General features: G+C 33.7%; 1 protein-coding gene across 3 annotated transcripts in view; it reads right to left on the bottom strand.

Moving 5' to 3' along the window:
- The window catches only part of Cntn5 (contactin 5), a 1,189,809-nt gene that overhangs the window by 300,489 nt on the left and 861,851 nt on the right, over window positions 1-27,469 (bottom strand). For all 3 annotated transcript variants that reach the window (XM_078046906.1, XM_040285131.2, XM_078046907.1), the window contains one exon: window positions 15,318-15,420. In XM_078046906.1, the coding sequence (XP_077903032.1) occupies window positions 15,318-15,420 (103 nt within the window). The remainder of the gene's footprint in view (window positions 1-15,317; window positions 15,421-27,469) is intronic.

Here is a 27,469-nt window from a genome sequence, read left to right as displayed (position 1 = left end):
ACACATGCACCTCAGATAGAGCACTAATTTCAAGGTTATATAAAGAACACTAAGAACTTAACATTAGTCTACCAGTCGATTTTGGTGCTAATACTATGCTGTTTTTGTTACTATTGCTCTGTACTATAGTTTAAGTTCGGGTATAGTGAAGCCACCTGCTTCCCTCTTCCTTCTAAGGATTGCTTTAGCTGTTCTGGGTCTCTAATTTTTCCAATGAATTTCATGACTGCTTTTTCTATTTCTATGAGGAATGTCATTGGGATTTTGATCAGAATTGCATTAAATCTGTATAGTGCTTTTGGTAATATGGTCATTTTGATAATATTAATTCTGCCTATCCAAGAAAAAGGTACACTCTTACACTGCTGGTGGGACTGCAAATTGGCACAGCCAACATGGAAAGCAGTATGGAGGTTTCTTGGAAAACTGGGAATGAAACCACCATTGGACCTAGCTATCCTTCTCCTTGGTCTATACCCAAAGGTCTTAAAAACAGCATACTACAGGGACACAGCACATGGATGTTTACAGCAGCACAATTCATAGTAGTTAAAGTGTGGAATCAACCTAGATGCCCTTTAATAGATGAATGGATAAAAAAATGTGGCATATATACACAATGGAATGTTACTCAGCAATAAAAGAGAATAAAATCATGGCATTTTCAGGTTAATAGATGGAGTTAGAAAAGATAATGCTAAGTGAAGTTAGCCAATCCCCAAAAAACAAATGCCAAGTGTTTTCTTTGATATAAGGAGGCTGATTCATAGGGCGAGCATGGAAGAAAAAGATGAACTCTAGATAGGGCCAAGGGGTTGGAGGGTAAGGGAGGGGCCATGGGGTTATTTATTAATGATGGTAGAATGTATTGATCATTATTATCCAAAGTTCAGGTATGAAAACATAAATTGGTGTTAATAAACTTTGTAAACAACCAGAGATATGAAAAATTGTGCTCTATACATGTAGTAAGTATTGTAATGCATTCCACTGTCATATATAAATAAAAAATAAATTAATTAATTAAAAAAGATGCAAGTATCAAGTGAGGACAAAAAACATATTCAATTATGTTAGTCATTGAGAAATTCAACTTTATACAAAATGTCATAGTAACCACTAAATACATATCTTAATATAAATACTGAAATGCAAAGATGAGTTATGAATTATGAATTATAGAAGCTTTATGGTAATAACTGAAACATGGAATCAAGCTGAATTTCCCTCAGTGGGTGAACAGAGAAACATACTGTGACATAACTTAAAATTGAATACTAATGAACAATAAAAAGGAATGTTCAATTGACACATCCAATAATTAGTATAAATTTTAAAATTATCAGTCTGAGTGAAAGAAGCCAGACAACATAAGAAAATAAATGTATGTATTGAATGAGTCCAGCTATATAGGACTTTAGAAAATACAAACTGATCTATACTGACAGAAAAAAAGAGCAGATCTGTCTTTGCCTAGGGTTGGGGATGCATGGATGGGAACTGGAAAAGGGATGATAAATGTACGTATAGAAATTTTGTGTATGATGAATATGCTCACCATGTGAATACTGTGATGTTTTCATGGTAACAATACATATGCTAAATGTATCAAATTTTATACTTTAAATACTTTATTATATTCCAAATATACTTCAGTGAAGCTTTTTAAAAGCAGCTTGATACTTTAGCAATGTAATTTACTTAATTGGACTAATAGATTTTTTTTCTGTACATTTTAGCCACTGAAAATACACTATTTATTCTTTCTAGTCTACCCTTTTGGCCCCAAAACAGAAGTAAATGAAGAACTAAACTGATGACCATTTTCTTTACCATTTCTTTAGGTATCACCTCTTCATTTTGTTATTTATTACATCAGTCAACAAAACTCACAGGTGCAAGATTGATAACAAAGGCAAAGAACAGAGGAAATCTCTTTAATCCACTTCTTTATATTTGAACATTGTTGCACATGGAATCAAAGAAATGGCATGGTTAGGAGTAACTGAGACTACTAACGCTATAGTAACTTCTGTTGTGTGTGTTTTTTTTTTTTTAAGAGAGAGTGAGAGAGGAGAGAGAGAGAGAGAGAGAGAGAGAGAGAGAGAGAGAGAGAGAGAGAGAGAGAGAGAATTTTTAATATTTATTTTTTAGTTCTCGGCGGACACAACATCTTTGTTTGTATGTGGTGCTGAGGATCGAACCCGGGCTGCACGCATGCCAGGCAAGCGTGCTACCGCTTGAGCCACATCCCCAGCCCAACTTTTGTTGTTTTTATAAGATAAAAATATGTAGTAAAAAATCATTTGTACTAAAAGATTACTGGTACCATAAGATAGATATTTGTTTATTATTTCAGATTTTTAAAATTAAACTGCTCATTAACAGAGGAAGAACATGTCACCACTTAGGTTCCTACTGAGTTGATCACCAACTTAGGGCTTAATATATGCTATGTTAGCCTTAATTATTCTAATTTATCACATTCAAGATACTTTTGATTATAAGACTCACTTTTTTTAAGGTTCACTAAGAAAGGTAATACTGTCAATTAGACTGGCATCACTTTGTATCATACATCTGAATGTCAGAGATAGTAACATTTAAAAATCTATGCCTATATATTGCGTGCTTTTTATCAATGGAATGTGGCTAACTATAAAGGAATAGGTAAAGTGGGGGCACGAAGTTATTCTTGCCCTATGTAGCAAATACCGACGTGTGCACCTCTTTCAGAAATGTTAAGAAAGCCACAGATGTCTGTAGGGATGCATAAAACAAGTGACCTGATTTCATAATGGACCTTCCTTTGAGGAAATAGCCGTAAATAAGACATTCTAAAAGTTGTAATTTAGATTGATTCAATCCCCAAAAGAAAATATAAGTAGGGAATAGAAATGATCAAAAGTACTTATCACTTGATTTTTGTTCTGTGAAACAGCAACATATGTTCCCATTGAGTATTATTTTGTATCTAGTGGCTATTATATGGAATTATTTTTCAGTCTAAAATTCATTATAAATGGTTTGACATGAAACCTTTTCTGCACTATATAACTGCAAACAACAACAACAAAAGAAACAAAAAACAAACAAAAACAGGTCACAGAAGGTAGGTGCTGCTATATTGCATTTCAAAATAGAAAGAAAGGAAAAACAGAATGTTACATGCTGAGTTTATGTCCGATACTCTATTTCAGGATACCCTATCCTAAGATGCTCTTTCTATGGATTTTACCAACTTATTCATACACACACATACATATTTCTCTGAAACAAGAAATACATTTAATCTTATTGCACCAAATTCCACCATGTGCATATGCCTCTACCACTGAACATCAAGTATATAGACAGAGACAATTAACAGAAAAAGTACCACATGAATGAAAAAAAAAGACAACCTCTAATTCATCATCCTATGAAATAAAAATTGTTTAGATATATTGAAAGATTATAAAATGAGTAATCTTAGGTAATAATAAATGAGCTTTAAAACAATTCAGAACCACTTTGATTATACATTGAGCATGTGGAAACATGCATATATAAAGAGTATTATCAGTTTAATAACATAGAAGAGTATAAAGTTAGGACATATAACTTCACAGTATATTTTTATGATAAATATGATTATAGAGATAAATAAAATTCTGCGAATGTTAGCTGTAAGATATAGACAAAGGAAGTTTTTGTAACTAATATGGGATTTCTCCCTCCCTTCCCTCATCTCAATGGCACCCTGTTTCTAGTTGCATGATGCCCTCAGAGATTCCAAAGACAAAGATGAAATTATGTCTCTGGTTACTCATTTGTTGAGAACGTGAGAGTAAACTCATAAATTTATAAGTGGTCTTCTGTGTCATAGATATGAGAAACACATGATAAACTTTCTTCTAAATCAGCTATCTGACAAGAAAGACTGAAGATAAATAGATGTGAGACATACTTTGAATTTCAGGATAAATTCTAAAATGGGAAAAAAAAAACTTTATACAAGAATAGATAAAATTAGACCTTTATAGAAATACTTCTGTTACTACAAACTAAATTTTGACTTATAAATATGAGATTAATGAATCTAAGGGATCTCCCTAAAACTTCAAAAATAATTCCCCCAAATTATTATACAAATATAATAGAACAAATATAATAGAAGAAAAACTGTGATTTTTGAAAAATGCTATATAGATTATATAATTTGAAATGATTTTTTATTAATTATTTTTATAATAAAGTATCTTAAAAAATAGAGATCAATAACAATAATAAAATTACTACTGGAGAAATTATGCTCTTAAGGTTGTTGATACACACAGGGATATTTTGCAGAGAGAGAGAGAGACAATCCGTTCCTCTGAAGTAACTTGATAGTTACAGCCCATAAGGAGACCCACCAATTTTGCTCTCTCTGTGATTAGAAGCCACAAGCTGTCAGATTAGTCAGATTTGTACTGAGGCCATTCCTTATGTGTATAGACCAACAGTCATGATTACCAGAAAATTGTCACAGATTTTATATATATATATATATATATATATCATGGTAACTCTGGTGAAACAAATCAGTCCCAAATACCAACTCTAAAAATTGTGTTTCTTAAGATTGAGCACAGACAGACAAATATTACTGCATGAGGCATACTCTGAGGTACAGCATCATTGTCACTCAGTGTTATTTGTACAAATTAAATGCCCACATATATGTGGTCTCAGGCTTAGAATTCCTTTCATATATTAGTTCATTCCTGTTCATTCCTGAGTATACACAGTTACATGTTATGTTGATAAGTAACTTAATTCCGTCAACAAATGTTCAGCATATACAAAGTTAGTAGGAATTAATTTAAGAACCATTTATTGTGATAAAAGAGATAAAGTTTAGAAGAAAGAAAGAAAAAGATAATTAAGGGTTTATACTTAGGATTACTCTCTAAGTATTTACCTGTAGTAGCAGTAAAATCGTTTTTATGTAATTAGATCTATAGCGAAGCCCAATCTTCTAGAACCCCAGTCTGGACCAAAGCTGTGGCTCAAGGGACTGAGGAATGTTAAACAGGCTAAACAAAGAAGTGACACTTGAGCCAAGAATTAGATCTGAAATCCAAAATAAACATCAGATTGACTGGAATAAGAGTGAGAGGAAAACCAGGAGGAAGGCCTGGGGAATGGTAGACATCTAACAAATAAAAGGCAGATAGCTGGGCCTCCAGAAAGCAGTACAGAGGAGCTTACAAAGTTAATGCAACTTCAGTGAAACTGTAGTCTTATTTGCATCAGATATAAGAAAGCCAAGCTAATGCAATGGTAAGAGACTTGAACTAAGATAGTAGCAGACAGAATAAAATGGAAGAAATAAAATCTAGAGCTTTCAACAGTTGACAGATTTGGAAAGATGGTCTGTCAGAGGTCATTGAGGCCAAGAGTTGGAGGCAAGATGATTGGATGAAAGTTCGGGAGGAAGGTGTGTCAAGGATGATAAGAATGGGAAGTTCAACTTGAATGCTATGTACATATTTTCAAAGTTATTGAAATGATAAATACAAACTGTAAATATTCAAAGAATGTGTTTGTTTCCTAGCTAAATTTCCAACTTAATATCAAATAAGAACTGTATATGAGAATATTTTAAAATTTGAAAATGATCTTTCTTTAGAGGGCAAGTTTTGTTCTAAATATTGGGAAAAAAATAAATTTCTAGTAGAACTGTCATTTGGAATTTGTGGGTGATGACCACATATAACTTCATAGAAATCCCAGACTCAGAATTAAATAAAGAAACTGAGGTCGGGGGAATATAAGATTTGCCTAAATTCACGCCTGTTTCTAGCCCCTTGAGAAATATTTCTGAGATGTAGTTAGAATCTAAGTGAGATGTAGTACTAGCCATCCAGTACTAGGCACAGGTTCATTTTAAAGTTCACTGAGGTTGTCCCCAACTTTTTGATTAAAGTTGCTTCTTTTATTGGTGCACTAATGGCTCATTCAGGCATTGAGATTATGTATCTGGTGAATATTTTTTTGGGATGTAGAATAAAGAAAGAAACTTCTGATAGGCACACTGATATGTTATATCCTCCTTATGAATTTCAATATCCAAACAGATTTTGATCTCACAATCAATATCCAGGAAAGAGTAGATCTATGGAAACTGCAGGCTGATTGATCAAAAATAAAATGATCAGATGAGTCTAAGCTGATCTAAATAAAGATCTCAGTCATTCAGGCTTTGAGACATGCCCTGGTGATCTGTTTTGCACAATAATATTCCTAATACTCAATCATTAAGATTATATTTCAGGGCATCCAGAAAAGTCTTTACTCGGATGAAGTGTCAATACCTCTTTGTAACTGAAAAGTGGTACAGCAAATGGAGAACATAACTAGTTTCAGAATCTGGAGATCTGGTTTTGCCTGTACAGCTTTCTAGCTGTTTGGCCTTGCTGAGGCAGATTAAGTGGTCCTAGGACAGCACTGGAAAGGTTGTAAATATGATATCAGTTAACTGAATCCAAATGTGAATAATAAAATCTGTCCTATTTCCCTAGAAATACATAATACCTCTGATTATAAGAGTAAATATGTAAATAAAATATTCTCTTCCATAGTTGGTACTATAGCAGAAGTTTGAAAATGTAAAGAGCATAGAATGAAGAAGCATCCAGCACTAATCAGAGTAGCATACTCACATGTCTTGGTCTAGTGATTTCTTACAGTCTTACTGCCCCATCTAAAATTGAAGCTCAGTTATGCACTATGTAATCTCTAAGGTGTTTTCTGCACCTGTCCCCTCTGGGTACCACTGAAATGAGGATACCTCCTTTGTCTCAGCAATATTAAAACAACCAGTAGATCACAAAAGTAAATTTTATTGACTCCTTAATACACTGCTCTCATGTGAAATCTAAACATTTATTGATTCCTAGACCTACTAACTGACTTATTCCCAGATCTTCTGTCAATCTAATGATTAAGTAATTTTATTTTAGCTTGATAGACAAATACTATACAACTCTGATTCATTTTTAATTCTTAAAGCCCTTAGTGACTGGCAGTTCCAAATAAACAGCATTAATAAATCATCAATCTGTAACTAAAGAGCAGATTCTTTCAGGAACATTTGCCAGTTGCAGACTGTGAGAAGTCTCAGAGGAATATTTGTCATTCTCACAGTTACAATGGGACACAAGAGCAGCCATTTGAGACAACTTGGCTAAGGACTGAGGGGAAAAGAACAAATTATTGCAAAAATGACTTTATGAATTGAAAACTGGTGATTTTTATTTGCAATAAACATACAAAAGAGAAAAAATTACTTAAAGTCTTCATTTCCTAATAGTCATTTGATGGAGTGTAGTAAAAGATGATTTGTAAATGCTATCTGAAAGAAAGATAAGCAGGAACTAAAAAGAGCAGGAAATTGAATGTGTTCTTCCCTCCCACCTCACCACCAGATTTCAGATGAGTTTAGAAAGGTCATTCACATAATTATTACAGTAACTGGTTCAAGGCCTTTTGAGCACAGCTGATCTGATTGTGTGTTAATGGCTGCAAAAGCAAGATAAGAAACATGTAAAGTTAAAAAAAAAAAGTCTGCCTGTAACACTATTTGCCAACACTATTAGCTATCAGGATTGTCATAGTAGATAAACCTATGTTGCTTTATAGCATATGGCTTTTTTATCACAGAATAACCCCAAGTTTGCCCTTGTGCATTGGGGTCACTTAAGCATCAGTGACCAGATTTTACTTTTTTGTTGGTGGTGGCTATTTGACGTATCTAGTGATCTTTCTCCTGTTTGCAAAAGGTCACATGGAGAAATGAAACCTGCCAGAAAACTATAGTTAATGTAAATGTTTTTTCCGGGAAAAAAACAAGTGAACAGCATCTGGAGACATTTGTCTGACCAAACCAAAGGCAATAACGTAGTCCTGCAATGAAAGATGGACCACATTTCTCAGGCTTGAATTCAATTCAGCAAACTTATTCAGTACCTGCTGCATATAAGAACACTCCAGGGATCCAAAATTTCAGCACAGTAAAGAAGAAAAATATATACAGCTGTCCCAGTGGGGCAGGCAAAATGGTGAAATATGCATGGCCAATATATATAGTTGTTCCAAAGGTAAGAGATTGGATCTCAAGAAAAGCAGGGTGGATTTAATGGAGAAGTAGCATCTTACCTAAGTCTTGTACGTAGAACAGGATGGTGATGGTGGGGTGTTTTAGAGTAAGGACACAGTTTTACAGAGTCATAGACATGGAAAAGCATGTATGGCTGAGGTTCAGAGAAGGCTGTGACTAATTAGGAAATGAGTCTGAGAATGTAAAGTGGAAGTGAGGCTCATTTTAAAATTACCCCTTTTCTCAGCTCTGGCCTTACTGTACTTTATGTGCTGGGGTTAGAAGTCAGAAAGCCACATTTCTTCAGGATCAAGAGGAGGCAGTATGAGTATACTACAAGACCAGAGGGGAAAAGGGACACATTGCTTCTGTGTAAAACAATTTAAATTTTTTCAAACTTCTTAGACAAACTTCTATGAATGCTACCCAAGCCAATCCTCAAAGTTCTGGGTCCTAGCAGGATACTTCTGAGATAATAATTTGTAATAATTCTAACCCCTCCTCTCCCCACTGGGCTATTCAGTTACTAACTCTCCACATTTTTAAAGTTTAATTGTTTACTCTGTTACCTAGTTATCAACTTGCATAGACTGGACGTAAAAATTGAACACCTCCAATTAAAAATACTATCAACTTTCAATTTCATACCTCATATGGTTTGGATATGAGGTATTCCCCAAAAGCTCCTGTATTAATGTAGATGGTGAAATTATTATGAGAGCTACAAACTAATCAATTGTTAATAATTTGAATGGATAACTGCATTATAACTGTAGATAGGTGGACTATGCCTGGGGGCAATGGTTCACTGGGGGCATCCTTTGGGGGTTATATATTTTGTCTCTGCTCCTACTTGTCTCTGTTTCCTGGATACCACGATTGGCGTAGCTTTCCTCTGCTAGGCCCTTATATCATGATGTTCTGCCTCTCCTTAGGCCCAGAGCGACAGAGGTGGCAGACTATCCACTAAATTCTAAAACTATGAACTGAAATAAACTTTTCCCCTTCTAAATTATTCTTGTTGGGTATTTTGTTCTTAATGACAAAAAGTTAACGGACATGACTCTGGAAAAGAACCTTTGAAATGAAATATTTATTGGGCCCTTAGGGACTCCTTACTTTACAGCTTTGTTATGGTTAAAATGTGACTGGTCCCCCTCAAATTCATGTGTGAGATAATGCAAGGAGGATTAGTGGAGAAATGATTGTGCCATGAGAGTCTTAATCCAATCAGTGAATCAATCCTCTGACAGGATTAACTGAATGGTGAGCAAAAGTGAGTGGGAGAAAACTGGAGAGGTGCATCCCGAGGGGCATGCCTTTGGGGTATATATTTTGTATCTGGCAAGTGGGGTCTCTCTCTGCTACCTGATCATCATGTGAGCTGCTCCAATGTGCCACACTCTTCTACCTCATCTTGAGCCCCAAGAAATAGAGCCTATTGTCTATGGACTGAGACTTCTGAAACTGTGAACCCCCCCAAAAACTTTTCCTCCTCTATAATTGTTCTAATCAGTTCCTTTATTCACAGCAGTGAAAAAGCTGACTAAAACATATCCTTTCTCCTCTTACCTCTCAGATCAAGTGTATTAAGTCTAATTTTTAAACATAGACCTGAGAAATATCACAGACAACCCTTCTTCCTCGCTTCTGGACTCAATGCTGAGCAAGAAAACCCAATATTCTTCACTGTTACTTCATACATTTGCCACCCACCAGCTTGCTCCATTATATAACAATGTAGTTGCCAAAAGTAGCTAATTAATCTGCCTGACTCTATCCTTCTATTCTTAATATTTATCTTAAGTGTAGGTGGATGAGTTGCCAGCAAATGAGAATGTTCAAAGTTTTCATTTCTAACCCTGACCTGGATCATTTCTCTCCTTTCAGGGAACATTACATCTAAATCATTAGAAGACAAATGGGCATTATTATATTCTTACAGCAGTGCAGAAAGAGAGCTTCCACTTCCTCTCCTGATAACCCATTTTCTCTGTAACAACTCATTTTGTCAAGAACTTCTACAGTACACCCAATCTAATTCTTCTAGTTTAATACCATACTGGTAGAGTTTCATTCCCTCCCTACCTTGTTGAAACTGGTAAACAGCTTGTGAGCAGTCTCTTGATAATAACCTTCCATATGTCTAAAACAGCCTTTCCTTTCCAAAGTAATTAATCTCCCTCCATTTTTATGCTTTGCTGTATTCCAAGCCTTTGTATACCTCATTTTCCCTAAGGATCATATTTAAGAATTTCCCAGTTTGGGGGAAATACCTTTGCAAAAATTGACCAATAACAAATATAGCACATTGTTGTCACTTTATAAATTCTGTACTCAATGTTGTGTAATACTATTTTAAGAGTGATTTCTAGGACTGAACTTGTATGCTGAGGTTGTGCTTTGCCCCAGTTTCCTGTTGGGGAACTATTTGATTTTTGTGAAATTAAGATTTGAGTGGAGATTTATTTAGAAAAAAAAAATCACAGTGTTTAGTTTTCCAATTTTTATTTTAAATTAGGGAGGTTGATAAACTTTGGTGATATCAAGAGATGGTGTAACTGATGCCATAAAATATTCTTTTTTCCATTAAGAAAACTAAAAAGTATGAACATATTTTAAAATGATCTGTGCACTGTATTCACATTAACTTTATCCTTTAATTTATGGGAAATGAACATTTCCATAGGGACAGCTCATAAGGAGATAAAGGCACATGTAAATAGGAATAAAAATGTAGTAAAAATAAATAAAACATTATTCTGATATTTAAATATCATCTAATTTAATGTTTTAAAATAATATTTTAAAAGTTTAATTCTTTTAAAAATCAAAGACATTTTGTAGTGTACTCTATCAAAAGTTCATGTGATCTTGTTATGAGTCAGAGAAAATCCAAAGGAAAGAAAACCTGTTTGTACTATTGTTCAGTTTCACTTAGAAATCAAAACAAAAAACAGGGCAATAAATGTTTCTAGCAGTAAAAGCTGACCATGGGGGATAGGTCAGTCGGTAGGTATAGCTAATGTTTATGTTACAACATTGAGATAGGAGTCAAGAGATTGTGATAGTAGACCCAGTTATGTGCAGGGAGACAGTGGCATCTCTTTGAAAACAGGAACTGTGGAAAAAGTTCTCATGTCTCTAGGACATTGCCTGGCAAGCTGGGCTCTCAAAACCTTCAAATCTGCATTCAGTTATTTTTTTCAAGGTATATTCACATTTACAAGATGAACTATGAGAAAAACCTCACTTCTTGCTTTTTGGCACCTGTGCATTAATGTGAATCATTTCTCCTTGAAAAGAATTATATCTAGAATGTGTGTGCTTCAATTAATAACATGGTAAAAATCTAGAAATCTGGATTGCCTCAGCAAAACCTAGAGGAGACAAAGTTAGTAACAGCAACATCTTTGTGTTTATTACATTATTACATCCAATATTATTCTCTGATATATATTTTAACTCTGTTCTTCATTCTAGATTTTAATTAATATTTTTTATTCCTGTGCTTAAAACAATCTCCTCTTATGAGGCAATATATGAAGGGAGGTTTTTTTGTTTGTTTGTTTGAATTGTTAAGAGTAACTATGACATGAACATGATAAGTTTGAAATAAAAGTAAAACTTCGGTTATATAAGATAAATAATTGCTAAAGATATGTTATGATAATCCTGCCTATAGTTAACAATATTGAATTATGCACTTAAAATGTAGAGCTCATGTTTTCTTATCATGATAGTAAGGAGATGGAGAAATAGTAGGTCTAAGACAAGAAGCTACTTGATGAAGTGAGACAAGAATAGGTAGGAAAAGATGGGACAAGAGTATGAGTACATTTGGAGATTTATACTACATATATATATGTATATGTATGTATATGTATACATATAATATAATAGGGCAAGAAACAGGTGTTTAGTGAATGTATAATTATTTGGGGGTAAAGGACAAGAAAAAAAGTATGAAGAGCTTATTATTATTCATTACTAACTGTTGATCGGATTAAATATGCACAGTATTTAATTCATTCCTTTAACAAGCATTTCCTGAGTGATGTGTTCCTGGTATGACAGAAGACAACAGCAATATACAAGTGAGGGATAGTCTTGATTATAACCTCTGGCTTGCAAACAGACTTCTGGTTGAGTTCTAGTTGGCTTCTTGGGAGGCCATAGAGGAGGTCAGAAGGTATAAGAAAAACAAGTCTCTTTAGCTATGTTCTTGTGGCTCCAGTGATTATAGCCCCTGCTGAGTAGTCTTTGGCCTATTCCAACACTACCTGATTCTGGTATCATCATTTCCTCCTCCTTTGTGCCTTCAGGCTTAAAAAGTGATACCAGAGTTCAGATATGCACAGTCTACATATACCTTCATTTCTCTTTGTGGTCTTCTTAACCCTGCTCACAGATCGACACCTTGATCATTTCCTACACTTCATTGAACCATCTACGTTGAATCCTGTTTCTAGCTGCATTGTTGAGTTACAGGAAGTTTCTAAATGTGGATATATGTATGTGTGTGTATACATATATATATATATATATATATATATATATATATAAATAAATATCTTCTAGGCTCATTTTAATTCTTTTAATTCCTTTTAATTCCTTTGTGTGTATGTATATATGTGTGTGTGTGTGTGTGTGTATATATATATATATATAATCACATTAAGTATCACATTAAGTATTATAAAGAAAAGAACCCAAGTATTTTCAGAGAGAATAATGGATGTGAGTTAGATAAAGTGGTTACAAATGGCTAACATGTTCACAGCTGGAGCTGGGATTGTGGCTTAGTGGCAGAGCGCTTGCCTCCCATTGTGAGGTACTGGGTTTGATCCTCAGCAACACAAAAATAAATAAAGTAAAGGTACTGTGTTCATCTACAACTAAAAAAAATTTAAAAATGTTTACAGCCTCTTTAGAAGCTTTTATTGCAGTGGAGGCAAGAGAGCAGGTGGGAACCACCATGGAAAAAGAGGGGAGGAGTGTTCATAGAAGAGGAGATGACAAATGAAAAAAACCACGAGATGAAAAAGAGGTTGAAATGCTCCATTACAGAATTTGATTATAACACTCCTTTGAGAAACCAGTGTCCATTATATTGATTGAAGAAACTCTTATGTTAAAACCTATCTATGAAGACACACTGAGAGGAAGAATCAGCCTAGGGTAACATCTTGCCCAATGTCTAGTGCCAGATACTGAAGTTCTCAGAACAAAGGCCCTCTAGAGCACCATACATTCAGAAAGCAGCAGCTCAGATGAGCTGTGAGAACTAAGCCAATGCTCAGCCATTAATTAGAGGTTGCTGGGATTATGTTGGGACTCGAGATGACCCACTCCAACATGATAACATGCTGTAAAGGAATTAAAGCATGTCAACATGTTATTTCTTTGATCTTGTTTATTTTCAGGAGGGTGGAAAGTTATTTTATAGATAGTGACAGCCTTCTTTTTTTCCACATCTGTGATATTTCACAGGAAGAATATCAAATGAACAATAGAGTCCTTCTTGATATAGGTGGTATGTGTCTTTTACCCTCTCTTGTACTTATTTAGTTTTGGGAGAGAAGGAGTAACAAAAGAGGAGTGGAAAAGTTGAAGAAAATAAAATATTAAAAGAATACAAGTGATTTAACTATTGGATCCTGTCTAGAAGGAAAGAAACTTTAAGCATCAATTTACTAAGCACATTTCAAGTCTTCCCAAAGCAACCAAATCTAACTTATTAAATAAGCTTGCCTAGGGAAATATTCTATATTGTTTTTTTCTCTATAAATCTAGTTTTCTAATTTGTTTTACAATATGACCTCCCTTTGTTTGTGGCTTTAGTACAAATTCTGGCATTTAAGAATTAGTTAACTGCAGGATATATAAAAACCTTTGGCATCAAGTCAGAATATATTATTTTTGCATTTATCAGAATTAAGCACCGTATGTGAGACATTTTTCCTGACATTACAACATGGAGAAATGATAAAGAACAAGACTTTCAAGGTATTATTTAATATTATGCCTTAACATTATGCCTTTAGATTTAGGAAGCTTCCTCAGATATCTACCTAAATATCTTCTAGGCTCATTTTAATTCCTTAAAATATCTTTCTACTTATGGGCATTATTTTCTTAAAAGAGGGGCTGTACAATAACTTATTTTATCTTTGGCCTATTATGAACTTGTTCCTATTTACATTTGAGAATTGCACTGACACGTTATTTCAGTCAGTCTTAAAATTAAAACAAATGGTGTTTACTATATTTATCCTGAAACCTCCAGTTAATAGCTGAGTTTCTTTTGTTTACTAATATTTTTGTCACCCACAGGCTAACCCTACTGCTATAAACACATTTATGTAGCATGTTTTATCTCCAAGTACTTTATAGTTATGATGTGGGAGTTAGCTCAACACAACTGAAGCTAGATGATTAGTAACTGACAAATGCATTTATGCAAATTATAATTATATGATAAAGACCCTGAGGTCTTATCATAAAAAATAACACTATTTAAAATAAGTTATAATACTTTAATCAAATATATTCAAAATTCCACTCTTGCCTCTGATCCCAATACCTATATTGTAAACATCATTGACAAGTGACAATATATGGTGGATTCAAGTCCTCAGAAATAGAATCAATAACTATAGCAAACAGAGTGTGATATATTTCTGTCTGTCTCAAGGAATGATAACAAATTGTGCATATCATCAGCTCGTGTTATCATGATGTTATTTCTGGAGATTCTGAAATAATCTAAGTATTATACTTATAATTTCTGTACCATTTTCATAATCTACATAATTTACATCCTATACATGAGAAGCAGACAGTACCTTTTTCTTTTTCCTCCTCTTATTTGGAGCATTGCTGAATGAAATTAAGGATGATACTGAAATATAAGGCATGGAGGCACAGAAAAGTGAAGCTTGTCTTTAATTTAGAGAAATTTCCTTTTTGTTAAAATGACCAAATTATATACATTGCAGTCCATAGAAATGACTAGGAAGAAAATTATAATTGGCTACTTTGCCAATTCTCATTTGTCCTTCTTTTTGAAAAAATGTATAGCAACTATGGAGCTTCTGGGGAAAGAAAATCTAGCAAAATAAATGATCTGAAAAGATTTGTCACATTTTAATAAACAATTGTGTCTAATTATAGAGGAATATGTACTTACTTGCCAAGTGCAAAGCACTCCATCTTAACAGTTGTTCCCTTAGCAGCTGTAACCGTGAAAGGAAAATGCACCTCAATTTTCGGCTCATATTCTCCCATCACACCTGGGAAATAAAGAATAGTCTTTAAGCATAAAATGAATGTCACAATTTCTTTTCAATCTTGGAGATGTTATACTGAAAATCACTGTGGTTTGGTTGCTAGTGTATGTTTGATGACTATTAAAATTTTTGATGCATTGAAATAAAAAGTACACTTAGGTACAATCATGATGATGAAATCCTGCTCTTCCCTTAAGGATTGGGTTACGTGCCTGTTCAAGACCATTTAAAGTGATAATTATTGAAAAGTGTTTATCAACACTGGTAATTCACTTACTTATATTATTTACTTTAGAAAATTTTAGAATATTCTCTAAAGTAAATATTTATGACCATTCCTAATATTAAATAATTGTGTTGATTTTTTTAAAAAAACAAAGACATCAGAACTTTATCATTGCCAAGTTAATAGACATTTATGAATCAGAGACCCTATGCTTATTAGAAGAAATAGTAGGCCCAACTCTCCATCATGTCGGCTTTGAACCAAATTCCTCAACAAGACTCCTAATCAAGAATCTATAAATGGATGGTATGAAACTAAAAAGCTTCTTCACTGTAAAGGTAACAAAGAACATGGACAGAAAGAGCCTACAGAATGGGAGAAAACCTTTACCACATTCAATTCAGATCATTAATCTCAAAGTTATACAAATAATTCAAAAAGATTAGTACCAAAAAAACCCCACAAATAACTCAATCAATAAATGGACAAAGGGACTGAATAGGCACTTCACTGAAGAAGAAATATGAATGGCCAAAAAATGTATGAGAAAATGTCCAGGTTAATTTTCTATGTATGTTCCCCATGCTATTAGGTTGATCATATTATCTGAAATTATTTTTCATGAATTTAGTTGACTTTCTATTCTGCCTCACAAACTCATGCATTCCTTTATTGGTGGTGATTAAATGAAACATAAATCTTCAAATATGTGTAATGGTGGGTCTTTACCACATTCCACCAAACCTTCCCCTTCAGTTCAAGATACTTTCTTTTAAGGAAGTTGGAAACTTAGTCTCTAGATCCATATGTTATTTTTTTTTAATTTGTTCTTTTTAGATATACATGACAGTAGAGTGTATTTTAAATTGAAAATCTACAGATATGAATAGAGCTATGTACACATTTGGGCATTCCTAAGAATAGTTATAATTTGTATAAGTAGGAGAAAGACAGGACAAAAAGCAAATAGTTTGCTAGAAACAAAGAAAAAGAGATGGAAAATCACCATAATTGGAATATTATTTTTTTCTGGTATGTTGGTATATGAATGAAAATGATATGGAAGTATAGCTGGAATCTAAATAGTAGAGGGCCTGGATTCTCAGAGTAAAACATTTAAAGTTGTGAGGTTGGATAGGGCATTTACCTACTCAGAGTCTATGCACTAGCTGAGGACTAGTGGATTCTGGTGCTAGGGCTATCAGATAGCCCTGGAGCTAATTATCTCCTAAAAATAAGATTTTGATCTCCCTTTGTGTAAAGCACCAAAGAAAGAACAGTATAATTTAACAGGGATGCTGTTGTGAGGAGACTATGTTCAAGGGTGTCTTTATCTAGGAATACATGCATGTATATGTGTTGTGTATACATGACTCTCACTGTAATTTTTTTTGTGTGTGTGTGTGTATGTGTGTAAGATGAGGAGACAGAAAGAAGCCCACACTGATAAATGATATAAGACACGAAGGTAAGATAAACCTGACATACAAAGGAATAGAGGGTAGGTGTGGCAAGGAAAATCTTGTATATATTTGTTTCCTATGTAGTATTTGAGATAAGCCTTGAAGAAAGAACCTGGACAGCTTTAGATGGGGACTCTTCAAATAATTCAAGATTATCTGTGCTTTCCATTCTAGTTTCTTACAAAGCAATTTCAGCAGAGAAATTATCAATACTGTCTCTTACACAGAGAGTGGATTTCTAGGCCTGGCTCTGCTAATGACTAGAGTGTTCCATCCCTGACAGTCCAGTGACCTCTGGACTTCATTTTTCTCATCAGTAAATTGAGGGAATAAATGGGAATTATCATTAACATAACATCCTGCTTTAATGAGCTGACTCCCTCAATTGCTTCCTTTTCTAATGTTTGCTGCACATCAGGAACCTGATAAATAGCAAGTGAATTGAGTGCTTAGCACTATCGTATCACTCAAAACAGATGTTTAAGCACATCTTCTCTATTTCTTTTTCAATAATGTTCTACTCTTCTGCTTCTCTTCCCCCCCCCCAATCTCTCTCCCTGCCACGCTTTCCAACTTCTTTTATGCCCTCTTCATGTTCTCTTTCTTTCCCTCCTGTCTCTTCTAGCTATTAGAGCAGCAGGATTTGGCCCACTGGTGATACTTATAAACTCGACTGAGTATATCCAGTGGTGTGAAGTTTGCCTTTGATTCCCTCTTACTTATAAGCCCCATATAAAGACTGCTAAGCATCCTATTCAGTAACTATATTTGCTCAAATGAAACCATCTTCAAAGTCAGTTTCTGGATTCCCCATCCATTTTTAAAATTGATTCTGTAATGTCTTCTCTTTTCTTCATGATGATTCAATACCAACTGATTTATAATGATGCTTATTAAACCTAGGCCTCCTACTAGCAAGTGTCCCTGTGCTGGAAGTTAGAGTGTCACAGAGTGCTGGAGAAAGGCAGTGGGACTTGGTTCTAATTTAACAGAAAAAATTCTGTCATTATTCTACTATTAAATTGTTCAAAAAGCTATCAGAGCAAAGGGACCTCAATCTCCAAAGCACCAGTAATTTGTTCTGATTTCCTTTACCCACTTAAATAAATATTTCTTTAAGAACTCACTTTTACAACAGCACATTTGTAGTCATTCTATTAAAGCAGCTGAAATAAACCTATATATTAAAACAAAATGAAAAATTTAACTATAAAGTTTAGATTAAAGTACCTAATTTGAGTTGCACTGCAAGAAATTATAGTTCTTCTTTTTAATTTTACTTTGACAGCAATAAGTACAGGTGAGCATATTCTGTAGGTACATCTTGTTCTTTAGCAATTGATCACATTCAGCAATTAAGTTTTGTTTTATGCATCATGGGATAATTATGTTAAAGTTGACCTGGTCAAGGTTTTGTGGTTTATTATAGCTGTACTTTTTAATATTTCAAGTCATATGCATCTTAATTTACAATTCCTTATGCTAGGTAGAGGTTGATGCTGAAAGAAATGGGAAATAGTCCCATGAGACACCAGATTGAAGATCAAAATATCGGACTTGTCTCTTCAGTTACAAATGGCTCTTTGGTCTTTGATTATTGCTAGGATTGGCCTGAACATTACTCAAGAGACCCTGCATTGCATCTTTAAGTCTTTTTCCATACCTGTTCTCTCCTGACTTCTCCTTACTTTTTTCCTGATTGACTTGCTTGCCTCACTTCAAAATTACAGGCCATTAAGAAATGACCCCCAAGTTATTCTAATTCCTAATAAACAGAAGCCTTCCTGCTGAGAGTACATTACTTTTCTTCAATGTCTTTATGGTTGTTGATTTTCTTACTTATTCCAATTACTCACAAAGATCCAGGGTGCTTTTCCCTAAGTGGAATACAATTTACAGCAGTTATTTACCAAGCATATTATAGAACAAAGAGCCAACAACAACAGAAAAATCTGGACAAGTTATTATAATTTTAGGATGTAGGGTCCTACACTAAGCCTAGTGAAGTTTTCAAAGGTGGGTTATGAACTCTATATTAAGATTGTTTTTCGGGGTGATTTTATGTACATAAAGGAAATTCAAAGTTGGATCTTCTTTGTCTCTAATTTTTATCATGATACTTGACATTCTTAGCATCAGAGTGTGGCAGACTAACAGGCTTGCAAAAATAGCACACAGGGCCTGAGAGCATGCACGCACTGGTAACTTCCCCTGGCATTAGGGCAAATCATGTTCAACTCTTAAAGTTCTGGCACTCCCACCGAGCTTGCTTTCTTCCTCCTTGATTGAGTGGTCTGTCCTAATTTTTTGGTGCCTATGCAAGAGCAGTTGTTACATATTTCAAGAAACACTTCTGAAACACATAATCATATTCATTTCTAAGGTCAAAAACCACATAAAAATAAATAAAAAAATAAAGGTATTGTTCCCATCTACAACTAAAAAATATTTTTTAAAAATGAAAGTAACTGCTCAATAAAGATGGAATCGGGAGTGGCTTTCTCTGTAAAACAAGATCATAATGATTATTAAATTTACATGGCATTGTATTAAACATAATAAAAAGAAAATATAAATGGAAAAAAAATTTGGCTGAACTAATGAGATGGAAAGATCTGGTTTGTCTTCTTTATGTCCAAATAATGGGTATTTATATTTTTATCTTCAACATTTCTGCCAAATATATTCAACACATTTCTTGTCTTACAAAAATAACAGCTATTTTCTTAACACTTCTTTTAGAAAATTCTGCTTCCATCTTCTCTAACTGGTTGAGTTGAATAGGAGCCATTATACTACTGTGTGATTTCCTTCCTGTAACTTATTGTGGGTACCTGGCATGTCAAGCTACCTTATTGTTCTGTGGCACAATGACTGACTCAGATGGACAGTTAAGGTTGGAATTTTTTGACCAAGGACCAGGGAGTTTAAGTGTCTTAGTTTGTTTTTGGTGATATACACACAAAAAAGCCAGCATGTCTGAGGGCCTTGAGAACTATATTCTGTGAAAGGAAGTAATTTGTTATTAAAGAAAATTAAGCCTATTTAGAGAAAATTAAATTAAAACATACAGAGGAGAGAAAGGAATGAGTATTGGTGGCAAGTCAGTTCTACCTGGAATTTCTCTCAGTCAAATAATATTAATTGCCTATTTTGGTTAAGTTATTTCAAGTTGGGTTTCTCAGGTACAAACAAAGTGTTTTGAATGATATGCCACTGTGCAGGACAAAACAAAAGTGGTATCTGGCTCTATCTTATTCCTTTTCTGGATTCTGAGTATCATATCGAAAATACCATCCTAGGCAAAGGACAAGATAGAGTAGCAGTGGATTAGAACTCAAGACAAAGAAATATATTTGATTTGCTCTATTTTTAGCATTGCACATTTTAATGTAGAATGTTAATTTGAACAGGGGATAGAAAACATAAGCTACATGAATATCCTTATGAAAAAGGATAAATGAAATTTGAATGGTTCAGATAAAGCACTGTGGAAGAAAAGAGATTACTGAATAGAAAATTTAGGAAAATGTGGGAAAGCATTGTAATTGGATTTTGACCGTGGAATCAAACTTGAAAGATGCATGAGTAGAAGTTAGTGACTCTAAGGTAGAAGGGACAGTGTCAACAAAGGTATAGAAATAAGATTCTATCTGGGGATTTTTACTAAGTACTTGATTTCATTACATAGAGTATGAAGGTATAATAAGAGAAAAATTTCAAATATAAGTTGAAGCTAGATGATAGGTAATATTTAGTGACATATTTTCTTACTCTTCTGTTCAGATGTTGACAATGTCTTGATAAATTTTCATGAGTGCTCATTTGAAAATACTGTTTCAATAAACAGTAGGCATCTGATTTCATTTCAAGATAGCACTTGGAGTTAATAGGTTCCATGTTCAGTGTTATCAGCAATCTCATACTGGTATACGGACACCCAATGTGTGTAATGAAGATGCACCCAGGATAAGCATCAAACTGGAGGCTTAGGAACTGAGGCATCATTTTCACATGAAAATTATTTAATTGCTTAATAAACTTTTTTTTTAACATTTCACCAGGAGCATATGTGATATCAGAGATTCCTAAATTTTTATATTTCATTTGCAGGAGTTGTTTCACTTGTAATTATTTTGTTACTGTCTTGTAAAGTCTGAATATAAAATCATCATGTTCTGGAAGTTCCCTGGTAAGATGATGAATGACTAAAAACAAACAATAACAAATAATGATAATTACAATAGATATAAAAAAGAGAATGAAGAAGCTGCTGAATGGTGCACTTGATGCTTGAAGATGCTGTGCCATGAGAGATGACTTTCACTTTTCTTGTACTTTTAGAACGTATTAAGTATCAGCTTTCGATCTGAAGATAAATGATGCAATTTCCAACTATAGCCGTAGCTCTGTTGAAACATCGAGACCATCACGGAACTTTTTTCAGTCCCTATTTTCTCATATGTAATGATAGTGCTTACTTTCTTATAAGTTTAGAAATCTAGTGCTAAGTATGGAAATATATCTTATGCCTCCATGTATACACACTTGCTTACTGTACTCAAATGAATACAGAAATCATAATCTTTAAAATTTAAATCATTTATAAAAGTGTCCAGATGTCTTCATTTCATTTCCCCAATGAGCCACTGATAAGTATCAACTTCTCAAACCTGGATTGAAAGACAACATACTGTTTTTTTATTCAAAAAATGTACATTACCCTAAATCATAGTTTCTTGAAGAGAGTCATTGCTGTGTAAATAACGGGACGGAAGGGTATCCTGACAAGAAAAATACGTGGCTTGAGTTATCAACAAATAAATGCTCCATTATGGGTGTTATTTATATAGGAAGACTGAGGAAAAACTAGAGTTTTATTATTAGGACAAAGCATTTTTCATCACTAATATATATACTCTGAAAATAAGAGAAACCAATAGATTTATTTTTTCCTTCCTAGTATTAAGAATAAATTGATCAAGGGCCTGCTACACATTGTAATTGCTTTCCTCTGATTACTGAGTTTTAAGACTTATTTTCTTCTCTAGTTCTTGCCACTATGATTTAGGTAAATATACCCATCTCTCTCTACCATCATCAGAGGGCTCATTCCATGGGTATCCATAACTTAGAATAAGATCTTATAAGAGTGAGGCCTAAAGAAAGCAGCTATATATTTTTCCCCAAACATATAAGCTCCCTCTGGCATTAAATAATATGCCAAATGCATAAAATTTTCAAAATTTGATAACAAAAGGATGAAATATACTTTGAGAAGTTTGTTGAAAAGTGTTCCTTTTTATAGAAAGCCAAGTATGTTTGCTATTTTCATAAATTTCTAGGCACAAGATTATAGGAATTTAACTGTAAATATATCCACATAATGAAAACATAAATATTTTATGATAAGTCCATAACTTAAAATGCTTATGGGCAATTTTTTTAAAAAAAAATAGCATTTCTTTGACTTTGTAAAGTGTTTGTGTGTACTTTTTTGCCTGTCTTGTCTATGTGTGTAGAAATTGAAGTTTTTTGAGGATTATACAAAAGAAAAGTTGGTACCTGGAAAAATGCTAATAATTTCACTTTTATGAGCTTCCACCAACATCTACGTAAACATGATTCAAAACTACAGATCAGTTATTGTATAAATGAGGGGTCTCATTTGACAAGCAAGGACTCTTTCTTGGAAGCCAGTTTGGACTAACTAAGAATAAGAGAATGACTGTTCTGATTCAAAGCAATTTAAAATCATAGCTGATTCCAAATGACATACTGACTGATGCTCAATTAAGTAATAAAATGCATTGAAGATTGCTGAATAGTCCATAGGAGTCTTCCACCCTCATTAGAGTTGTATGTTTTCAATCATGATTGAAGTAGAAACTGTGATTTTTAAATAATCAATTAAAACATATTTTCCATTAAAAAGAGAAAGGAAAATGTTTTTTATAAATATGATGGATTTACCCTGTATTAGATAAATTAATCATTAATTGTCATAATTACAACAATCCTATGAGATGCTGAAAGGATGTAGTGAGATTCAAATGCCATAAAAGTGACTTGAGGCACACCTAAGAAGTTTTTACATACACATCATCTGGAAGGTGGGAGAATGTACTTGAAGTGAGGATCAACTGGATATAACAGTAGATTTACACAATTGGGCAAGAAACACCAGGAACAACTCCTATTGCTAAGATTCCTAGAACAATTTGGACTCTACTACCTTCAATTCTCCTCTTAATAGTCATGCTGTGTTATGGAAACTAAATTTGGATTTCTCTGATTTCTCCTTTGTCTTATCATGCTGTATGCTTTCTAAGACTACAAGGACCATACTTAGGTTTAACTTGATGGAGCATCTGTTCTTTCAACTACAGAGAACAATTCAAATCATTTTTTGATTCATAAATTTTCATCATTCTTTAGAAGAACTACTCTCTCCACAATAGTTTCTTACTTATAACTGTCTACCAATCCATACACTAATCCCCAAGAACTCAAGGAAATTCCTAGGGGAATTAGTTTTGCCAGCTTAGCTGATGAACTGCCTTGTTGCCTAACTCTGGAAGGAAATGTGACAAATTAGTTGCTTTAAACTGTTGTTAAAAATTTATTTTTACATTTTAATCTGCACAGATAGTTTTCTTACTGAGTGTCACTATTGAGAAGACTGGAATTCCTGCCTTTATCACTCACATTTGAGATCCTTAGCACATTATTCCCTGATTTGCTCTGTAAACAATGCACTACATATTTTACAAAGTCTTACTGATTTCAAAGGGTCTATGTATGATACAGTTGAAAGGGAGAATGTTTCCAGAGGGAGAATGCCTATTATCACAGCCTCATCACAGGGCTTTATGTGCCTTAAACACACTCCATAGATGCAAAAAGGGAAGGAATAAACATTGACTGAAAACCTGCCAAAGCCTGATGCTTTGTTCAGTATACATGCAAGTAAACTGTTCAATAAATTCTGTGACCAGAGTAAGGCACATAGAATTATCCCCATTCTAAATAAGAGAAAAATAAGTATTGTAAGTGTTAATTAACTCCATCTAATCACTGATCTAGTAAAAGACAGGCAAAGGGTTCAACTGAGGTCTGTGTGAGTCCTGAAGACTTCCACTCACTCTTCTATTTTGCCCAACCCCAGGAAAAATTCTTATTGTTCCATAAAATGGCATAACTATTGAAATGACAGTAGAAGGTAGTAAAGTCCAAATTATTCTAGGAATCTTAGCAACAGGAGTTGCTTCTAGTGTTTCTTACCCAATTGTGTGAATCTACTATGTTATATCCAGTTTGTCCTTACTTCAAGTATATTCTCTTACCTTCCAGCAGAATTTATTTAGTCATTCCCAATTTTGTAGACAATTGAGTTCTACTTCAAACATTACTTTTTTAGGAAAGTCTTTCCTGAACCTCTGCCTATTCCCTTCTCCAAACAAGTCAATCACCCCAGCTGTTAATCCCTATGATTATCAATTGTTCAATCTGAACACACTTCTATTCCTTTGTTCAATATCTGTTTTCAAACCTCTGAACTCGTTCAGGACAGAGATTATATAATTTGTCTCCCTTTTTGCCCTTAAACAATGTTTGGTTCAAAGTCAATGCTCAAGAATATTTGATGACTGAATTAATCAATAGAGTTGTTATAAACTATGTAGAAGATGTATAACAGGTAAAATAGGATCTGATAAGATTTTATTTTTATGTATTCCAATGATTATGTTCTTTTCATTCTGAGGAAAATGCAAGGTAATTTTCCAATGCATAAGCATGAAAATTTATATTTTGTTTTAAGTTACTGAGGTATGAACATATGATAATGAAACATTTTGTGGATGTATGAATTGATAAAGTCTCTCCATTTCCGCATAATCAGTCAATTGTCAAGTTCTGTCAGTTGGGTATCAATTAAAAATTTCCAGACTATTCCTTTACTTCTTTTCTGATTATTATTACTTTAATTTAGATTTCATTTTATTCAGCCCATTAAATTAGACAATATGGGGATCCCTGGTAATCTTTGCAAAAGTGGTGAGTATTAAAGTTTCATATGATTAAATATGAGAAAAAAGTAGAGGTAAATTTGATATAAAATTCAGATGACTCTTGGAGGTAGCCTTGATGTTAGTGAGAGCAGAGAAAATAGGATGGGAACTATTTATTCAGTAATGTCATAAAAAATATGAATACTGCTTCTCATGTAGTACATTCAGAGTCCTTTACAATTTGGACCTTGTCTGTCTAGTCAGTCTTAAACTTAGTGGTTCTTCTCCTCACAAACCTTATTCTATAGCCACGTGACAATTTTCTTCAGCTCTCTAAACTGACCTTTATGTCAATCATCATATGCTTGTCTTTACCTGAAATCCTTTTAGTCTTTTTCTCTAGTTAGTACACTACCATTTAGCTTTCAGTATCATTCTCAAATTTTATCTTCTCGACTATAAGAGAATTAATTTCATTCTGTTTTCAAAGCACACAGAAAACCCTTTATTTTAGTGCCCATTCTCTCTGCATTTTAATGTTTACTAGTCTATCTTCATTATAATGTGGTTTCTAACACTGAGGAATTTTATTCTCTTTTGCACCTACAATGTCTGAAGGTAGATTTATTAACTTCTATAGGCCTACACATCACTTTGCAGGCCCTCTTGTAGTCCATGAACCACAGATTTCTCCTGCTGAATGCTTAATTGCATTTTTAATTGAAATTTGATTCTAAGATATTGGATTTTTTTCTATAAGCACTTTCTTTATTCTTATTAGAATGTTGAGAATGTTTTAAGACCACACCCAGTTATTTCATAATATTCTTTCTAGTATTTATTGCATATGTACCTTACTTTTTCTTTCCTGGACATAATTCTAATTTGGACCTTCACTACTCTGCCTTGATTGCTGGTATACTTGACCTCTTGACTCTGCTTTCCTTCTCCTCCAATCAATTTTGTACCATGTTTCCAGATTAATCTTTATAAAATAGTGTTCTCATCATTTATTTTCCTTTCCCCCAAAATTGGTAATTTCCCATATCTTTTTGATGAAATTCAGGCTATTATTTCTGCAGTTAAAGCCCTAAAAATATGCTCAAAAGCAGAAAAAAATTAATGTTAGTTTCCACTTGTCCATCAGAGCCCACTGTTAGGACCAGTTTGTCTCCTAAATAGCAATAATTAATTTTTGTTACATTGACATTTTTAACATCTATATACTCAAATACTATGTTTAGTGAGGCTGAATAAACTAAATCCTTTTTCCTCTAAAATATTTTCTATAACCACAGTAGCCCACAGTGATGGATTCCAGCCTATGAATTCCAGCAGCATTTACTGTTTATGCTTTCTTTTCTGAGGAGTAATGTTTTTCTTAATGTTTTTAGATTTCACATCTTGTTTGTATAATAAGATAATTTATTGATGACTACAGCCATGCCTTCTGTTTGATTCCCATAGTTTCTGATCATGGTAAGTTCTGGTCACATAAATAGTCCTTATCTGCTGTAAGCTGAGTAATAAAAGCATATTATTATGTATCAATATAGCTTAGTAGGATAACTATCAAATATATTTTTTAAATCATCATTACTTAGGACTAGGCTGCTATCCTAAAGTTTCTAGAAATTTCCCCAAATCCACATGAGGGCTTTCAGATTTCAGTATTGAGAATTTTTCCTTATATATTTATTTATTTGGTGCATAATACTTGTACATAATTGTGGGATTCTTACAATATAATTTGGTCAATATCATTACCCAGTATTTTACATTTCCCTTCCCTCCTCCTGCCACCAGTCCCTTTATCTTACTGATCTTCCCGTGATTTTCATGGGACCATTGCCTTTCTTTTCCTTTTTCCTCTCTAGCTTTCACGTACAATAGAAAACTTATGACCCTTCATCTTCTGTGGCTTAATTCACTTAAGATATTTGATCTCAATGTCCATTTCTTTTCCTGCATATGATGTAATTTCATTTTTATTTATGGCTGAATAAAATTCCATTGTGTACATATACCACATTTTCTTTATCCATTCATCTGTTGATGGATACCTAGGCTGGTCGCATACTTTGCATATTGTGAATTGTGTTGTTCTAAACATGAGTAGGCATGTATTGCTATATTATGATGACTTTAATACTTTAGGATAAATACTGATGACTGATATAGCTGGGCCATATGGTAGTTCCATGCCTACCCTTTTGAAGAACCTCCATACTTATTTACATAGTGGTTGTATATTCATTTGCAATCCCACCAATGATGTAAAATTGTTCCTTTTTTGCAACATACTCTATCAGCATTTATTCATGTTTATAGTCCTGATGACTGTCATTCTG

The sequence above is a fragment of the Ictidomys tridecemlineatus genome, chromosome 4 (assembly GCF_052094955.1).
Source record: "Ictidomys tridecemlineatus isolate mIctTri1 chromosome 4, mIctTri1.hap1, whole genome shotgun sequence".
In the NCBI taxonomy this organism is placed as follows: Eukaryota; Metazoa; Chordata; class Mammalia; order Rodentia; family Sciuridae; genus Ictidomys; species Ictidomys tridecemlineatus.
The sequence above is the reverse complement of the archived record's forward strand: the minus strand, read 5'-3'. Positions and strand labels throughout refer to the sequence as shown.